General features: G+C 41.8%; 2 protein-coding genes across 9 annotated transcripts in view; one reads left to right on the top strand and one right to left on the bottom strand.

Annotated features, from left to right (window-relative positions):
* The first annotated feature begins 1,114 nt into the window (after positions 1 to 1,114).
* On the top strand, positions 1,115 to 14,863 carry stk25a (serine/threonine kinase 25a). Its single transcript, XM_006637672.3, has 11 exons — positions 1,115 to 1,544; positions 7,015 to 7,245; positions 8,168 to 8,224; positions 8,738 to 8,846; positions 9,694 to 9,851; positions 10,085 to 10,270; positions 10,899 to 11,044; positions 11,138 to 11,246; positions 13,087 to 13,158; positions 13,871 to 14,007; positions 14,393 to 14,863. The coding sequence occupies exons 1-11, from the start codon at positions 1,506 to 1,508 to the stop codon at positions 14,430 to 14,432; spliced, it is 1,284 nt and encodes a 427-aa protein (XP_006637735.1). The 5' UTR covers positions 1,115 to 1,505; the 3' UTR covers positions 14,433 to 14,863.
* The window catches only part of farp2 (FERM, RhoGEF and pleckstrin domain protein 2), a 63,217-nt gene continuing 58,299 nt past the window's right edge, over positions 14,695 to 19,612 (bottom strand). For 6 of the 8 annotated variants that reach the window (XM_069197613.1, XM_015361147.2, XM_015361145.2 and 3 more), the window contains one exon: positions 14,695 to 19,531. In XM_069197613.1, coding sequence (XP_069053714.1) covers positions 19,441 to 19,531 — 91 coding nt within the window. In that variant the 3' untranslated portion in view covers positions 14,695 to 19,440. The remainder of the gene's footprint in view (positions 19,532 to 19,612) is intronic. The other 2 variants (XM_015361141.2, XM_015361146.2) reach the window with 1 other exon arrangement.

Raw genomic sequence — 19,612 nt, 5'->3', positions numbered from 1 at the left:
TGTATTCTCTCTAATTGACTACTGCAATGCTCTACTCCCTGGGGTATCTAAATCTACTCTGAACAAGCTGCAGTATGTCCAAAATTCAGCAGCCAGAATCCTGACCAGGTCCAGTGCAAGTGTTCACATTACTCCTATCCTGGAGTCCTTGCACTGGCTTCCGGTCAAATTTCGCATAGACTTTAAAATCCTCATGCTCACCTATAAGGCTTTACATGGCTTGGCACCTCAATACCTGTCTGAACTTTTATCGCCCTACTCCCCACCTCGCAGCCTCCACTCTTCAAATTCTGCCCTCCTTACTGTCCCCCAAGCCCGTCTACATTGTATGGGCGACAGGGCCTTCTCCTGCTATGCCCCCAAGCTCTGGAACTCTTTGCACAAGGATATTAGAGAGTCACCTTCTCTAAACTCCTTCAAATCCAGACTCAAAACCTTCTTCTTCAGAAAAGCCTTTACTTAACTGGTTCCATTCTTCACTCCTCTGCTCTTCTTAATACCACCTTCCACGGTCTCCTCCATTGTTATTGTTGTATTGCTGTAATTATAATTGTGTCCTATCTTGTGAAATCTTCTTATTTATTGTTGTAGTCTTCTTATTTATTGTTATTGTCATCCTGTAAAGCGTTTTGAGAAGCCACCTTTAAAGGCGCTATATAAAATAAAGTTTATTATTATTATAGTCGCATCTTAACGATAGCAACTTCTACAGCATATAGCGCCACCTACTGATCTACCAACGCTACATGCACCAGCTACCTGCTTGTCTGTTGGTTGTGTCTGGTCACAGTATTAAGGGCAGGAAAGAAACAACATTTCGGCTGAGACAAGATGACGAGATCAGGTTAGAAAGTGATAGGCAGCTTCTGCCAGAAAATAAACTACCAGAGTCCATTCAAATACAATCTAAAATTATTTATTCGTAAAACTAAACTTTTATTTCATGGAATGAGAAATTAATTAGACCTAATTTACTTAAATATACAGAATACGCTTTCTCCACTGCATGATAATGCTACTATAAAAATCTCGTCACTTGAAACGCACAGAGCCTTGGGAGTTGCTGTCCAATTTGCTGGAGGGAAAGAACTACTATTCCCACAATGCTCTGCGCACACACAGGAGGGACTCACGCGTGCGCAGCTTGTTGTGTCCCTCTCAAGCAGTAAATGAGGAGCTGGGAGAGTCTCTTTTTGTATAAGAATTAAATATTAATACACAAAGTCGAAATTCTTCTTTACACTTGCCAGTCTGAGACATGGAGTCACTCATGGCATAACCTGTTCTCGCGGAGTAGCGAGTGGGCGAACCGAAGCCGAAAACAGCTCGGAGTGACAGAACGGGGAGGCTGTTTGTGCAGTGGGGTCTCAGAGGAGGAGGAGGAGGAGGAGGAAGAAGCAGAAAAAAAATATCGGAGGAAAAAAATTAAACATCTGCCCCCACCACCCCCTATCCGAGGAGGCCAGGGCCGCGGCTGCCCTCACCCTGACCACCCTACCGCCAGGATGGCTCACCTCCGGGACCTGCGGGACCTGCGGAACCAGGTGAGCTCGGCTGGGGCGAGGGGGGCTCCGCTCCTCGCCGGGACCCTCGGCGGGAGCCGTGCAGGTAGAAGGCAGAAAGGCGTGTGTGCATCTGCTACCTGCCATTCCTCAGCGCACTCATTGCTCCTGCCGCATTCCTAAGGCGGATAAGGCTGCAGGTATTAACGCTCGCTCCGCGTCCCGTCATCCGCAGCCCTCTAGGTGATGTAGATTATTCCCCAGCTGTGCCTCCTGCTATCTTCGGCTGCCCACAGAGCACGCCAGGGGAAAGCCGTCTTGGACAGGTGTCCTGAAGCTAGCACGTCGCTTGTTCTCGGTTTGTAAGTTTTAGTTGTCGCATTTTTTAAATTGTCCAACGTGACTCTTTCTGACCCCCCCGTTATGCTTTCTGATAAGGAGCATCACCAGTTCTCAGCACTGACAGGGCAAGAGATTAGTTTCAGCTGTTGTGCTGAAATGCAGGATTCCCGATCAGGCAGTGTCCATCTATATTGGTCTTGTATCTAAACTACATCTAAAAAAACCCAGGTGGCGGTAGAGATGACTGACATAATTACCTATGTTATTTGTCTCGCTATGTGGTACATATGCAAGAGGCTGGGGTATGTTTGGTACACATACAGTGTATGACCGTACTGTAGTAAGTTATGGTTTATAGGCTTAGTGGCTGATTTTAAGTCTAAGCAACTTTCCGTAATATGTTCTGCTCTTTTCATGTTCTTGTATTTATTATTAGTCTCTTGACTGATTGCCACAGAGAAAAAAATGTCTGAAAATATACTGAAACAACAGAAAGTATTGTCACAGACTTTTCTGAAGTGTACTACTGCACTGCTAATGTGGTTCAGTATAATGTCACCCCTTTTAACTACTGCAGATAATCACACAGGGCTCCCAACTGATAAAAAAAGAGAAAAAACTTCAATACATACAGTACATGAGCTGCACTTCTAAATGAGAAAACATTTGCAATGGCTGCCCTAAAAATACATTTATAAAGCAGATTTATACTTGCTAAAATCAGCGGATTCAGTGAATGTAGATGCACCAGCCCGCACATGTAAAATATGACCTGACATGACCCTAGAGCATGCACCAGAGAAGAGGTTCACAGTATTATACAAGAACAAGTAATAGGTTTATTCATCATGCTGAAAGGTGAAGAAAGAAAACAACGTTTCGGCCGTGGAGTCTTCTTCGGGTGTAGACACCTGAAGAAGGCTCCGCGGCTGAAACGTTGTGTTTTCTTTCTTCTCTTTTCAGCACGGAATAAACCTATTACTTGTTCCTTTGCAACCTACGCATGCTGACGCAGCTGCCCACCTGAACTATCACTGTATTAGATTTGAGATTCACCCAACAAGGACACTGGCAGCCACAGTCAGATATTAATAAGAAATGGGTTTGAACATACTGGTTTGGATGTGCGGGAAATAAAGGTAGTGTATTGCACCACAGTGCTTGTCCGTTGGTTTTTTAAGCTTTCAGCTGTGCATTTCTCCTGCTGAGTAAGCAGCCCTAGGCCTGTCCCTGAAGCAGAGGGAGCATGGCTGGACTGTGCTCTTTATGGGATGCCATTACATCACAGGGCACAACTCGTGCACACTGACAGCTTCCACACAGCAGTCAACCTCGCTGGTATGTTTCTGGGAGGAAACCGGGGCACACAACGAAAACCCACAAAGATGCCAGGGGTAAACGTGCAAACTCCACACATAAAGCCTCCCCCTACCAGAATTGAACCCAGGTGAACAAGACCCCTGAGACAGCCGGGCCACTGCGCCTCTCAGTTCTCCATTTCCTCTGCTAATGCTCTGGAATCAAAATACATGAATCGGATGCTAATAAAACTCTGCTGATCTGCCTGTGGCTTTGACAAGCAAGCGTATATCTAAATGCTGGAAACTTCTCTCTCGTGAAATCTAAAGTGAAGAACAGGGAAAAAAATTCTCCAGTAATTGATACAGGTTGCCTGCAGGGATTGTCAATTTTTTGTCCAGTGTACCCCAGAGAGCAGTGCTAGAAGCACCGTAATTGAAAAGAAATTAATTTAAAGTCAAGCATTTTGAGTTCTTTTTGCTTTCTCAAGCAGACGTGTGTCTGAAAAGAAGTGCCCTGTGTTTTAAAAGTGAAGTAGCAGCACTTTTCCCTAGTCTCGATTAAAAAAGGGGTAAAGGTCACCAATGTCATCTTTTCTCGAGTTTTGGAGCTAGCGAACCAGCTGTGTGTTTTCTGTAATTTCAGTATTTAAAAAACATGTAATTTTACATTTGCCATTTGTATTATTGTTCCACTCAGTAATGGACATCTGCTTCCCCACTTTTAAGCACTGCTTTTATGGCTTATTCAGGGTCAGCATCATTTTAAAGTTTGTTGTGTTTTTTTATGAATTTCTTTTTTGAAGTGTCAATATTTTTTATTGAAGAGGCTCCGAAGAGCCTGTAAATGAAGCCCTCTGGTTGTGCGGTTCTGATTAGATAGGGCTCATAGAAACAAAGGCCCTGGTTACAGCCGAAAGGGCAGCTGTCCAGACTCTGCAGTGCTGGACTGGTTGAAGTTGGGGATGGAGGGGAAGCTATGACATCAGGCTAACATGCTGCTGAATGGGAGAACTCTGCTTCGAGTTTGAACCGAAAGCTGTGGAAGAAAAAGAACTAAATATCTTACACCGAAACATCAGCCTTTCACAGAGACTGTGCAAAGTGGTGGATACACACTAAGCAGAAATTACTCACGTGCAACCTGTACATGCTATTAGCATTGCTGTAGCTGCAGGCTTGAGTTTATAACTGCTTATGCAAGGTAGCTATTCAGAGGTTTCTGTCATTTTTTATGAACTTCTCAAACATAGCTTGCTAGCTAGTTGTAACCCCAAAGAGAAGCTAGCCTTGTCTTTGAAAGGGTTACAGTTAGCTCTGCAGTCAGACTCTTTTGCCAGCATTAATTCAATAATAAAGCATTATGTAGCAAACCCACATTTGGTCCCCATTGATGCCAAGGTACCTGAGTAAGACTGGGGGCACAAAGTACGAGGGTTTCTTTCAAAAAGTAAGATCAGCACTGAAGTCAGTTTTTCCACCGATTTGTTTTCATTTGTGCAAATATTGGAAAAATCACTCTAAGATATTTTTACTTTCATATCTAAGACAGGTTACGTGAAAAGGAATCATATGAAAGTGAAAGTATAACTGTTTGAGTACTGCGTATCTTTTTATTAGGACATTGACACACAGCAGCAGCAGGTGAAGACATTCATTTGCTTATAGTCATTATAAGCAACGTACAAACGCCAAGGTCAGTGTGCAGATATGGTGTTAGCTATAAATTAGCCTAATGGTTTGAAACTGATCTCAAAATGTGTGACACTGAAAGCATGAGAGAGAGGTTACCAGACCTCTAGTGAGATCCTGGATGCATCCTGTTTAATTATAAACTGTAATGATCATTGATGTGACTGGAGAACTGCCTATTAATTCCCATTGTTTTATGTGTGTTGTGCTATAGCTGGGTTTAGGGAGAATAATCAGCTATATTTCTGTCAAAGGAGCAGAAGTCATTCTTTGATAAGGTGCTTATCTTGGGACCTTTAATCAGATTTATTTGGTAATGTGGTGTGGAGACAGTGGACTTTTGGAATAATTTTCTTCTGCAGGAAGATGCACTTAGCTCTGACAGTCTGAAGCAGAAGACCCACGTATATTTATATAATAAAGGCATATACATGTCCATTCTGATAATGATGGATAGTTTAGTGGGCAAAGAGTTAAACTCTAAGAACCAGGCACTCCTTGTAACCTTGTACACTATACCAGTGGGAAAATATGAGTACTGATTCTATGATAATAATTTATTTCTTTAGTTATTATTTTGTGTTAATTTATTTTATGTCTTGGGACTGGGAAGCTGTACAGTATTAAATAGACCTGAGTATTGCTAATATTGTGTTAACAAGTGTTTTACTCCATTAGTATGCTTTTTACAGAAGGTGCCACTTACTGAGTTTGGGGTGGCACCAGTCATTCTGCTTGATCCAACACTGTTGTATCTATGCACTTTATGATGATCCAAATAGATTCTTTGATCTCTTACAGTATAATAACATCACTGATTGTTTTATTTCTAAAGAGTTTGAGATTAATTGAATATTATATCCTCATTCTTTTCTGCATATGTTGTGGTGTGCACTAGGGTTGATCTTTATTGTTAAAAAACTTAAACTTAAAAAATAAATTTAATTAAGGCTAGCTATTTATTTATTAAATTAATTAACATTACACTTCATACAAATACATTATTTATGTATTTATGCAAACGAATTACAAACAACTCACGGCTGTTCTGATTAAATATAAAAATAAGTTCCCCATCTACGGTCTGATGAATTCTCTAATAAACATGGAGACTCTCAGGTACTTCAGTGCAGGAATTCTCAGATGTAATTGTAGCCTATTCTAAAAATACATATTTTATATGTATGTATCCTTCACTGCTTAAATACAAGATGGAAAGGATGAATCGAAAACATGCGTCCCTTTGATCAAAGCGCAGAAGAATGTTGTGTTCCCATTGTCCTTTTGTTCCTTTATCTCAGAGACAGGGTTGAAACGTGCTCTGCTCTCGCTTTCCTCGTCTGTATCCCCCTGCTCTGCGCAGCCCTGTGATTCATTCAGTTCCGGGCCTTCCTGTTCTCCAGCCAAGATGCAGCCCTTTACGTCATCATGTGTCAGCTCGCTTATGTAAAAAGATCCAAATCTCAGCAAGAACAGTATATATATTTTTAGCTATGCAACATTTTTTTGGGTGCCATACGCATATAGTTGGGAAGGAAAGCTTATTCTCTGTTAACCTCATGTAGCCAGGATTTTCGTCGAAAATCATTGTGAAGAGTTATTTCTTGATTCTCAAATAGAGAAGGTCTGAGACTTGTAGGTTTCATATTTTTAATGCCGATTATATTATTATTGATCTGGATGTTCTTAAGCATCTCTTGAGCATTCTGTTTGTATTACACTTTTTTGTCCAACACCTCCAATCATTCAAAGAGGCACAGTTGTCATTTTCTCCATTAGTCTAATCTTGGGAAAACACCGTTGTTAATGAATGACCAGCCAGAGCCCCTTCCCTGCTGTATTGTTCAAAGGTTTAGGTTTTTCCGATCTGTTCTAGTGGGTACGAGGGGTGGAGGGTTAGAGCATGAAGTTTCTTGTTGGGTGTGATGGAAGCACATGACATTCCAAAAGAAATGTTTTTGTGGAAGTCCATTGAGTCGTTTTTCATTTCCACTTATTTTTACTAACCATTGTTGTGATTTCCCTTGTGCTTGACACAGGTAGATGTCAAAAGAAGTTGATGACTGTAGGAAAAGGTTGCAACCTCATTATATGACTTGAGTTACCTTTTCACAGAACCCGGGGTTGATCTGTGGGAATGTGTGGCTTATGTGCTCTCGTCTCCCTCTATATGTGCACAGAATTCCCGCCTGGACCCTGAGGAGTATTTCACCAAGTTGGAGCGAATTGGGAAGGGCTCGTTTGGAGAGGTGTACAAGGGCATCAACAACCGCACCAAGGAGGTGGTGGCCATCAAGATCATTGACCTGGAGGAGGCGGAGGATGAGATCGAGGACATCCAGCAGGAGATCACCGTGCTGAGCCAGTGCGACAGCCCCTTCGTCACCAAGTACTACGGCTCCTACCTCAAGGTAAATATCCTGCGAATTTGCTCCATGTGTACATGTGCAGTGATTTTCTGGGCCCTCCATACTGCGGCACAAATATTACGCTCATCCCCTGGTAAAAGAGCTCTGCACTTGCGAGCAATACATATACAGACTATTTTTGCTAGAAATGTGAACTTCACCCACTAATGCGAGCTCCAGGCATGTGGCTTGTTCTTCTGTTTTTATTTTATGCTCCTCTGGGCTGTTGTTACGTAACAGAAATTGATTGTCAGAGCATTATGCTAGTTATGGTTTAGAGTAATATTTTGTATGCATAATTAGTAAAACTAATAGCATTGATTGACAGATTTTAACATTTTAGATACAATATTGTACAGCTTTAGGTGACTACTAAGTATCTTTTAGAGTTTAGATAAAGTTTGTGACACCTGGCACTTCTAGCTTCAAAGCAGAGAGGATGTTTGCTGAGACGTGGGGACCCCCTAGAGCAAAATCAATTTTGCAGTTTACCTAGGTAAGCTGTGGGTTAATGGTTGTTGATGAGCAGTACTGAAACACAGTATATATGATCGCATTTACGCCCAGTTACAAAGACTTGGAATGATTCAGAGACTTTTATGTTATGTTATTGGGAATTTAGTGTGGCTTTTATGGGTTTTCACCTACATACAGAAATTGTGGAATCAATAGTACTTGTACAGCGAGGAATAGGCATGCTTGAGTTTGTCTTCTGGACATCAGACTGGCTGACCAGCTGCAGTTCAGAATCAACATCGGAGCGCGAGGCTGGGGTGGCGAGCCCAGAACCCCGGAGCGCGAGGCTGGGGTGGCGAGCCCAGAACCCCGGAGCGCGAGGCTGGGGTGGCAAGCCCAGAACCCCGGAGCGCGAGGCTGGGGTGGCGAGCCCAGAACACCTGGAATCACTTGTCTTATCTGTTTTCAGGGAACCAAGCTGTGGATCATCATGGAGTACCTGGGTGGGGGCTCAGCTTTGGATCTGGTATGTCGGTCCATCTTTCCTGATTTCTGCACCTCTTGTCACTTCGATAGAAGTAGGAAAATCTTTAAGAGATTGTCGGCTGCAGCATTTTCTCTGCTTTTAGTTGTATGTAGTTTATTAGCATAAATAGAAGGCATCTTTGCAAATGATAGGGGTTTTTCCACTTAGGTCTTAATTTCATTTTTTGAGTGCAAGAAAATCACCTGTCTACTGTCATAGTGTGTTTCTGTTCTCACATTTACTTATTTTTCAGTGCATGGTACAGTATTGCATTTGCTGTGTTTCTACGATGCTTGCAGTGAATGAAGTTAAGAATTAGGTTAGTCATTAACATCTGGGAAATGTAGACATTTAGGTCCCCCAGTTTATGACAACCGATTTTCAACTTTGTTCCTCTGTAACTTTAAAATGCTGAAACGATCTGTGTAGTAAGGAGGTCAGCATTTATTTTGCGAACATCTAGACCGTTGATGAGTGCAGCAGTGTGATGGTTTTCTGACACCTCTCTCCAAGTTGAAGCCTGGACCGCTGGAGGAGACCTACATTGCCACCATCCTGCGGGAAATTTTGAAGGGGTTGGACTATCTACACTCAGAGAGGAAGATTCATCGAGACATCAAAGGTGAGGAAGTGTCGTAGGAAATTCTTCATCAGAGGAGCAGGACACAGTCTTGTGCAGATTCAGTTTTCTTGAGCTCAATAAGTCCAACAATGCTGCCCCACAAAACAGACAAACTGCAAGGGTTTCCCAGCTCTTATATACAGTCGGAAGAAAGTTTGTTTCATTATCTGAGTGCTTGTCCTGTTCTTTGATATGGAATTACCTCTTATCCTACTCTGTCTTGCTCTAGGTTCTGTCCTTTGATATGCAGCAGACATTGGTCTGGTTTATCCTGTTTGTGGGTGTTGTTCCTGTCTTTTCTTATGTAAAGTTAAGCCACTGGGGCTTCTAAAGCAAGTCAGGTTTATTGCATCTTAGTGTAACTTTTTTTTTAGGCTAAATTAACAGACCCCATCAACAGCTCTCACAATGTGCTTAAGTGGTGAAACTTTGATGCTATAAAGTGAGATATATACATGTCCCACTTCAGAAGCATAACTGGTACCGTAATCTGTTACCAGTTTTTATAATGGTTCCAGCCCCATCAGTCCCGGTGTCTGATGCGTAGACACAAAATACTCCTTCTGTTACGCTTGCATTTCATCAGTTTAATTGCTAGTTGTAGGGAGTTCGTCCTTTGGCGAGCTTTAACATTATAATTTGAAGAGAACAGAACTCTTTAAACTGTAATCCAGCTTTATTGACTTCCTGTCATCCCTCTTACACTGTTCTGGGTCAAGAGGGATGCTGTAAATTGTAGTAGTTTTTAAAGCTGTACATTGAAATGCGACTCATGATAATGTAGCTCAGTGTCCCACTGCCTCTTCCTAATGATGCGAGCTGCTTTTTCTGCGCCGTTTCCTGGCAGCTGCGAACGTGCTGCTGTCCGAGCAGGGAGATGTGAAGCTGGCGGACTTCGGGGTTGCTGGGCAGCTGACAGACACTCAGATAAAAAGGAACACTTTTGTGGGCACTCCCTTCTGGATGGCCCCGGAGGTCATCAAACAGTCCGCCTATGACTTCAAGGTGAGTGGGCGTGGTCGAGAGGGACCTTCTTGGATCTTATTGGTCTTAGATGGGCATGAGGAGTGGGGTCAGAGAAATGGAAGGGCAGCAGTATGACGCCTTTTTCTACTTTGTCAGCCTGTTGTATTAAGACTGTACCTGTATAACCATTAAGAATCACTAAAATTATTTAAGAAGATATTTTTTGCAGACCCTTCCAGCAGTCTCCTTTAAACCCTGACTGTCTACTGCAGGCTGACATTTGGTCCCTGGGAATCACAGCTATTGAGCTGGCCAAGGGAGAGCCCCCAAACTCAGACTTGCACCCCATGAGAGTCCTCTTCCTCATCCCCAAAAACAACCCGCCTACGCTGGAGGGCAGCTACAGTAAGCCCTTCAAAGAGTTTGTGGAGGCGTGCCTGAACAAGGACCCACGATTCGTGAGTACCGCTGTGCTGCTCAGTATCAGTTTGGATTCAGATAGTTCTCAATGTGCACAGGAGATGCATTCCTGAAAAATTCAGTGTACATTAGAATTGCAGTAATAGATTATCTTCAGGAGTGCATGGAAATAAAGGGAATACATTCTGGTCCCACTCCCAATTAAAAGCAATCAAACACACTTATTCATGCAAGATGTTTCTATAATACTAAAAAATAAACTAACTGTTATTGTTTAACAATTCAAGCAATTTAAAGTAAAATGTAAAGGAATGCTTGTTGACAGTGGTGGGTGGTGAATGGTGTGGAAGTATTCACTTCCATCTATGTTGCATTATCTGACAGTGTGCCTGTTAAATGCCATTTTTTACAGTGTCATACATAACATTACAATTAGATTGCCATCTTTTTTCCTTATTCAGTGTTTTGAGCCCAACCACATTTAAGTGAGAATTAATTCATTATAAATTAAGAAGTGGTGTACTTTCTTGAGGGGTGTTCAACCAATAATGTTCAAATTAAAAGTGTGTAAATAAAAAACTGTTTGCATGTGTTTTTGAGATATGGTGCTCAAAGTATAAAATCCAAACAGACGAGCTGTGAATATGGTTGTTTGATATCTCTCAGAGACCTACTGCCAAGGAGCTGCTGAAGCACAAGTTCATCACACGATACACTAAAAAAACACCCTACCTGACAGAGCTCATCGACAGATACCGACGCTGGAAATCTGAAGGTCACGGGGACGAGTCCAGCTCAGATGACTCAGACATGTATGTACTCCAGCAGAATATATCCTTACTGTATGTCCCTCTTGGACTCCTGCAGCCCAGGTCAAAGGATGTTTCAATGGGTTTTTTTTTTAGGGACGGAGATGGGGATGAGCGAGAACAGTGTCCTGTCTGGACGTTTCCTACAGTGAGGCCTAGCTCCCTGAACAAACTACAGAACGGTCTCTCTCTTCCCAACTCACAGGTGAGGCCTTACAGTCGGATGTGGTGCAGTTGCCGTACCAGACTGTGATGTAGCTGGTCAGTATGCTCTCCAACGTACATCTGTAGAAGTTGGTGAGGATCTGTTGATGCAGGCGTATTTTCTTCAGCCTTCTCTGGAAGTACAGCCACTGTTGTGCCTTCTTGATGAGACTGGAGGTGTTGAGTGCCCATGTGAGGTCCTTAGAGATGTGAACACCTAGGAATTTGAAGTTATTCACCATCTCCACCTCAGACCCTTCAATGTAGATGGGGGAGCGGACTTTTCCTTGTCTCCTGAAGTCAACAATCAGCTCTTTGGTTTTGCTGATGTTGAGACATAGGTTGTTGGTTCGGCACCAGTCTGCAAGTTGTTTAATCTCCTCCCTGTAGGCAGTCTCATCGTTGTCAGGGATCAGGCCCACGACTGTGGTATCGTCAGCATACTTGATGACGGTGTTTGTGCTGAACTTGCAGTACAGTCGTGGGTGAACAGGGAGTAAATCAGTGGGCTGAGCACACAGCCTTGAGGGGCACCGGTGTTAAGGGTGAGCGTGTTGGAGGTGAGGTTGCCAATCCTGACAGTCTGGGGTCTGCTGGTGAGGAAATCTAGGATTCAGCTACAGAGGGTGGTATCTAAACCTAGAGCCCTGAGTTTGGTAGAAAGTTTTATGGGTAGGATGGTGTTAAATGCTGAGCTAAGGTCAATGACTAGCATTCTTGTATAGGTGTTCCTTTTATCCAGGTGGGTTAGTGTGGTGTGTAAAGCTATAGAGATTGCATCCTCTGTGGAGTGATTTGTACGATAGGCAAACTTGAGAGGATCAAGCGATTTTGGAATGCTGCCTTTAATGTGTGGAATAAGTAGTGTTTCAAAGCACTTCATTATGATGGGGGTGAGTGCAATAGGGCGGTAGTCATTCAGACATGTGGGTGCTGATTTTTTTGGTACTGGCACGATGGTGGTTGTCTTGCAGTAGCACAGTACAATGGCCTAGGCCAAGGAAAGGATTGAAGATGTCAGTACAGACATCAATCAGCTATCTGCCAGGCACACGTTCTGAGTACCAGGCCAGGGATACCATCAGGTCCAGCAGCTTTATGTGTGTTCACTCTATTTAGTGATTTCCACACATCTAGCTTGGATAGTGTGGGGGGTGGGGTGGCAGGGGAGTCAGTGGTCCGGGTGGTTGGTTCAGGGTTTTGGGCTTCGAAGCGTGCGTAGAAGGTGTTAAGCTTGTTTGGGAGAGAGGGGTCAGTAGCGCTTACGGGGCTTGTTTTGCTCTTGTAGCTTGTGATTGTATTTATGTCTTGCCACATGCGTCGTGGGTTAGTGTTGGTGTTGTAGTGGTGTTCTATCTGGGATTTGTACTGTTTCTTGGCAGATTTTATGCCAGCTCTTAATTTTTTTCCTTGCCACTCTCAATTCTTCCTCATTTTTGATTTGGGAGTTTGCATATCTTTTTAATGCTCGCCACATCATCATTTGTCAGCAACATATGCCCACATACAGTATACTGTATGTGCACTTTATGCCATATGTGAACTTTCATACTGTAATGTTTAAGTTTGTGGTAATATTAAATAATTGTTAAAATAGATTGGATGAGCGAAATAGAATGAATTAAAATCTGTATTTTAATAAACTATGCCACTAGATGGGCTGAATGACCTCACATTTGTAACCATTCTTGTATTCTATGTTTTCTAAAAAAGTGTTGTTTATGGCCACGTTATTTATTTTGACATTGCAAACTCCCTTCTGAAATTGAGGTGAGTTTGAATTAATAATGTGAAGGATCAAAAAGGAGATGGTTAATTTGTGCTGATTTGTGTCACTGCAGAATGCAGAGGCAGTGAAAAGGCAGCCCAAGTCCCAGTGTCTCTCTGCCCTGGTCACGCCAATCTTCAGAGAGGTAAGCCTTTCCATTCAGGAAAAGGGGGACAGACACAACCATGTAAGAATATAAGAACTTTAAATGAAAAGTGTATTCTTGCCAATCAGTATTTTCCACACTGTCCACAATTTAGTCTACAAAAGCAAATGTAAAATGGAGCAGCTGCTTATTTTTAACAGCCTCTTACAATTGACAGTGATGAGCATAATTCAAAAAATGAAATATATGCAACCTACACTCATTAGTAACAGCTCCTGTGCTGCCTGATCATGACGCCCGTTGTAGAACATGGGGAAACGAAAAAAAAAACAACAACATGCTTGGTTATACAATTAAGAATGTAGAAATTAAGGGAAGTAATGTTAAAATCATACAATACATTACATTGAAATATTCTCTGCAGTTTTGGTCATCATTGTTCTAGAGAGCAGACTCATTCCTGCCTCGAGTGGAATGTGAGTTTGGAGCTCAATCTTTTTTCTGAAGATTGCATGGGAAATTAAAAGGACTGACCAGATCAAATCGTGGAATGACACCTTAACATCAAAAACAATAGAAGGAATTGGGTACACGAGTGGAAATAAAGCTGAGAAACAATCAGGATAGGAAAGAAATGTATTAAAATTGAATGTGCCAGTATGCTTCAATAAGTAATACACTTTCTACCAGGTTCACATGCTGTTCTGTGGGATTCTGGTGTTTAACTTGGGAATTATTTTCTCCCGTACAGCTGAAAGAAAAGCGACGAGCAAGTGGAGGCAGCCTGGGCGCCATTGAAGAGCTGGAAAACGCCTTCAATTTAGCAGAGGAGTCCTGCCCCGGTATCTCAGACCGCCTGGTCACGCACATGATGGAGAGAGTGCGCAGGTGAGCCGACACCCACCCTCCGCTCATTGTTGGCTTCAAGATCACTTTTCACACACAAGTTATTTAGATACATTTGTACATTTGGAGCTCCTCACTCTTTGAATTAAATCGGTCACACTTGGAAAGCTGGACGGAGAAAAAATGCCCTCTGCAGAATTAATTTGGATGAGGCTGGGGAGTTGCATGTTAATGAGTTGTACAGCAAAGTGGGAAACCTGGATTTTGGCACCTGCCTCTTTACCATGCAGGACGTGAGGAATCCACTTCCTCACTTGAAACAGCTTAGATCCTACATGGACTGTTGTGCTGAGTGAGTCTTCCTATGAAATGGAAAAAATGCAGTTACGTGTTCATAGAGAGAGATGGCCTTGTTCTTCCTCTCCAGGTTTTCACTGAATGGGAACACCACCCCTTCCTCGCGGTGAAACTTACTGGCTGCTAATCCTCAGTCCCTCCCTGGGCGAGCCGTCTGGACAAATCCCTTCTCCCCATCTGGTCCATCTGCTGATACTGTCCCCCAAAAGCCCGGCCTGCTCCTGGACCAGAGCACTCCAGCCCCCCCTCCACCTGCTGCCCACTGCCCTCCCGGCCCCAGAGATCTTTTAATTAGAGGTTATAATGAAAATATTTTTACAGTTTTCTTTATAGGACAGAGAATGTTTAAAAAAAAGTCACAAGCGCTGTGTATTAGATCTTGTCATATACAATAAAGTTTATTGGAAGCGTTGAAGCAGTTTTGTACAGAGAATGCCTGTTCCGGATGTGTATTTTAATTAAAATATGAAACCACGACAGTGGTGAGAAAGTCAAAACACCTATTAAACACTGTCATTAAAAGAAACAGGGACTTTTTAAACTTTGTCAGTTCATTTTATTTGTTATCCTTTCACTGTAATTATGTAACAAAACTACATGCAGATCTTAACAGGAGTGGTACTCCGGCAACATGCTACACAATAAATAGAAATAACATTATTAAAATCCAATACGGAGGGGGCTGCTTGAAACCTGGTTAACATTTCTCTGACAAAAATAAAAGGAGGAGGAATAGTGAGTCACTGCAGAGCCACTCAAACTAACCTAGAGAGCCCAGGAATCACAGAAGGGTTCCAGTTGGTACAGATAGTAAACAGAATGACACAGGAGCAAGCCCGCAGTCAGATTACAACAAGATGGGAATCAGTTCATCTGGGAGGCTACTGCGTTTACTTAAATAAAATCTTCTGCACACATATAGAAACAGTGATGAATGTAGACACTTTGAAACACAGGCTGACACAATGAACGGGAAAAAAAAGTAAAAGGAAAAAAAGACAAATTAAAATTACACTATAACCCTAAAAAGTTGTCCAAAAATCCAGTTAAGCATTTTTCAAAGGTTTTAATGAGTAAATCTAAAGTCTCTTTAAAAAAAAAAAGCTCTAAGACAATGCTCAAAAGGTAGTGTACCCCCATTCCCCTCCTTCATAAAAAGATGAGACAAAACTTTGACACACCAGTCATTACACAGAAACACTTTAAAAGTAATTTATGGAGTCCCCCCCACACTAGGGACTACTGAACACTACTGCAGTAACCCCATATAGGCACCAGGGAATTGAACACCCACTGCCAGGAAAGAGAATCCACTTAAAATAACCACTCCCCCACAATACAAATCTCTACATATGAGTCACCCAATGCCCATTATTACATATTGCAATATTTTTAAAAACACTGATTTTTAAAAATATAACTGAGGAAAACGAATTCTGGCATCAATTTCAGTTATGCCAAGAGGTGCACAGAAACCCTTATCCAATGGGAAATATAGACTGCTCCTGACAGCCACACTTTGTGTCTAAAAAGCTCAAATGACTTTTCATACACAGGTCAACATCCCACTTGTATCGCGGACAAAAGAAACGGGCCAAATCCCCAGGAAACACTTCTCTATATTAACAAATTCCCAAATGTCCAATTAACATGATGGTATTTGTGCACACTTTGCCTTTACTTAAGTTTGCTAATTATTTCTGCTACTGTCAATGCTTCTTTTTATTCGTATGCATAAACTACTAAGCGCTGAGTGAGCCTTAGGAAATATTTAAGGAACTGCAGTTTAATTATGCAAAAAAAAAATGTTTTTAATTGGGTCTTAAAACCAGCTTAAATGTAAAGCATATAAAAACCACCCCGGAGAAACTTTTAACCAGCCTTTCCTTAACACATCAAAACATCATGTTATGAAATATTAATTTGATTTTAATCAGCTGTAAGTCATTATCTTGATCTTTTAAAGTCCTTATATTTCTGCAAAGCATATTACTCTACATAAAGCTTTGAGATTCTATTTCATTATTAACTTGAATACAAATGTAGGCTCACATTTTCTAATGGTCTTCATCTAGTAATCACTTTTATTAAGGAATAACCAAATTATTCAAATGTATTATTTGGTAAAATAAAAAAATGACAGCAGAATTCTTTCCTTCAAAGCACAGGGAGTTTTTGGCATAATGGACCAACACAACAGGTGAAATAGGGCAGAGTAAAATTGAGTTTGGGCAGTGACTTGATCACAAATGAATCCAAAAATAGATTTTAAAATAAAGTCTCTTTCCCCCTCATATAACATTCATTTGGTATCCTTAGTTACTGTTGGAGAGTACATAAAGTGAAGATTAATTATACTCTAAACTGCTGCAGGAAGTCTTGCATTTTACACTCGTAATTTTAGTATGCACAGTTCAAACACAATATGTGCCCACTAAGTCCTAGAATCCTATCTCTGTAATCCCAAAAATGTTTTAGAAAAAGCATTTTGGAAATTTTGCACAATCCAAGATACAAGATTAAACCTTTCAACATTATAAATAAATTATACTACTGAAGAGAAGAAACATTTTAATAGCAGCAATAAGTGACTATTACTGGCCTAATTGTGAGGTAAAATTCTTAATGATATTCTGCTTGTAATTTTAAATTAGGTGATAGGATTTACAAAGGTATTTCACTGGATTGAACAAAATCTATAGGTCAAACTACTTAAAGATTTTCTGAGCCATTTAACTCGAACATCCTACAGACTGAATAGTCGACCTTAGTTTTGCAGTCCGTCTTGAATTGCTTTGTCTGACACTGCAAACACAAGGCCCCAATGAGCTGCTGCACATCCACAACAAGGAATAGGAGACTAAAGCTGGACTTGCAGACTAAAATCTTCTTTTTCACAGAAGCAAAAGATAACTCATTGAGCAAGAACAGGAAAATGTTGAAAATATGACATAACACCTACTAGTCTCTGTTCTTTATTGGGACAGCTTATGGCATTGAAGAAAGAAAGGATGTGAATAAAAGGTTTTTCCCATGACTGGTTTTTATGGATCTAGCTTAATTTATACTTCCACTCCCCAATACAAAAAACCCCCAGTAATATTCATTTGAACAGCAGCAAGCCCAAAATCTGGCTTGTCCCAGCCTACAACTGGCCATGCTGTCCTGAATTAAATAATAATATAAATTAAATGAACAGGAAAGGCTTTTTGAAAAAAGTATCAAATTTCCAAATCCATTTTAACCGAAATATCCAAATATATCAAAGTCAAATGTTTAAAATCTATGAAATCACAAATACATTTGTTTTGTGAAAATTTGTTGGAAAAAATATCTATGAAGTCATTCCCAAACATTTTAACTTAACGGTAAAATACTGCCAAACCATTTTAAATGCAGCACTGGTGCAAACATCAGTTTATTTGATTTTTTACATTACAACACGTTTAGGAACATAGGATGGAAAAACAGTATAGTACTGTTCAGTTTTAAAAAGTTAGATGCAAACTGCTATTAATGTACCAGTCAAAAACACTGGAATATACTGTCAATCTCATATCACTTTCTATTCAACCATTTCTTCATGGGCATGAGATGATACTGTGATAGCACATGTTTTACCACAAACACTCCTCTCATCTTCATAGGTACGTTTTAGAGTTGAGTTCCCCATGAAAGATCTGAACAACAGCATCAAGAGCGCGCACGGCAATGACCATGCTCATCTTCCACCACGACAACCCAAATTCTTTGCCAGACTGTATTCAACGGGTCAGCTGTAGCAGCGATTAGGTTGTAGTTGCCCCTTTTAAACATGCACACAAAGCCTGCTTGTGTCCCACACCCCCTCGCTCCCCCCTCGTACAGCGCTCGGGACAGAGGCAGTGCTCACTGGGCGAGGTCCTCTTAGGGTTGGAGCCTGACCCTCACACTTGCCTGACCAAAATCGCAGAAAGCCACCAGCCTCCGGTGGCATCACATCATGCCCCATTCTATTAATAACAAATACATGAGAGCCACCCCAACGCTGAACATCATTCAGCAGCACGGCTCTCCGACACGGGTACATATGACCCATTTTCAAAGATGTTGGCTCCATTGTTTCTTCACCTAAAACCCATCATCCAACTTGCCTGCACTTTCTGATGCACTCTCAAGGGGATCCTCACAGGATCCCCTTCCTGCGCTTCTTGCTTCGTGAGACTGTCTTGTAAGAAACCACTCAGCATACTGCAGCCTAGGCCAAACCAGGAACACTGCAGAACCGAGGCTCGAGACCAACAGCACCGCCTCCATCCTCGAACTGTGGACAAGCTACAGCCCCCAGAGTTCATACTCCATCCCTTCCCTGAGTGAATGTGGTTATACAGCAGTCATTTATTTGTTACCAGGAGATTAAAAAGCTGGTCCCTTCAAATTTCCTTCAGCAACAGTGACATAAAACACACTGTTGCTTACGGGGTGCATCATTACAACCGTGTCAAATGGGAGTAGTTTCAGCCAGCTTCATGGTACTTTCGCCACAACTGCTTCTGTGTATGTTTAATATTCCAGTCTACAGTTGAGCTTTAATTAGAATTGACTTCAAGTTTATAAAAATGACAAGTCTTTATCTAGTAAACTATTATTCTTGTTTGGCACTACAAACTTTAATAAAACTATTTTATACCTTGACCACCACAACATAGTTAAATACATATAAAAAATGATTTTAGCACAGAACAGATTTCCTTCAGATGAATCATACAGCTAAAGGCTTGGTTTATTCTTCAACAGCACAAAGTCTTCTGTCGGCTAGCTCTCCGATACCGATTTTGTACTTTTGCATCTTTGTGGATGTGCCAGAACTGTAAAGCTGCACAGCCACTCATCATACCTCAGATGAAACTCCACCAGATAATTCCACAGTGTGCTGTATAGGTCAAGCATGCTTACAGAAATTAAAAGGGGGCCACTGTTCAATCTGCCGGTCCGATACAGTCTTTCAAACTGTTGGCGACCCATCCTTGTGCCTATGGTAGAAGAGTTTCTCAGAAAAACGCTAAAACGCACCCATCAGCCCCCAAGAGTCTGTGAGGCCCCGCCCCCCAGCTCCACAAGCTCTGCCCAGCAAGCTGCTCAGTTGCCATTGGTCTCCGGGGGCTCCCTGGGTATCAGGAGACTCATTCTGCCTGTGGCGCTTGCTGCACTCTTGATCACCTCCATCCACCTGCAGGACAAGAGCCACGACATGCTGAACAGGACTCCCAGCCTGCTCCAGTGAGCGGGTAACACTGCACTGAATGGCCAC

The sequence above is a fragment of the Lepisosteus oculatus genome, chromosome 13, assembly GCF_040954835.1.
Source record: "Lepisosteus oculatus isolate fLepOcu1 chromosome 13, fLepOcu1.hap2, whole genome shotgun sequence".
Classification (NCBI taxonomy): Eukaryota; Metazoa; Chordata; class Actinopteri; order Semionotiformes; family Lepisosteidae; genus Lepisosteus; species Lepisosteus oculatus.
This window is presented reverse-complemented; position numbering and strand designations above follow the sequence as displayed.

Bases quoted from the DNA above. Each gene is read 5' to 3' on its own strand.
- stk25a (XM_006637672.3), top strand. From the start codon at position 1,506: ATGGCTCACCTCCGGGACCTGCGGGACCTGCGGAACCAG. The intron at 7,246-8,167 runs GTAAATATCCTG...ATCTGTTTTCAG, and splicing joins ACTACGGCTCCTACCTCAAG to GGAACCAAGCTGTGGATCAT. The intron at 10,271-10,898 runs GTGAGTACCGCT...GATATCTCTCAG, and splicing joins TGAACAAGGACCCACGATTC to AGACCTACTGCCAAGGAGCT.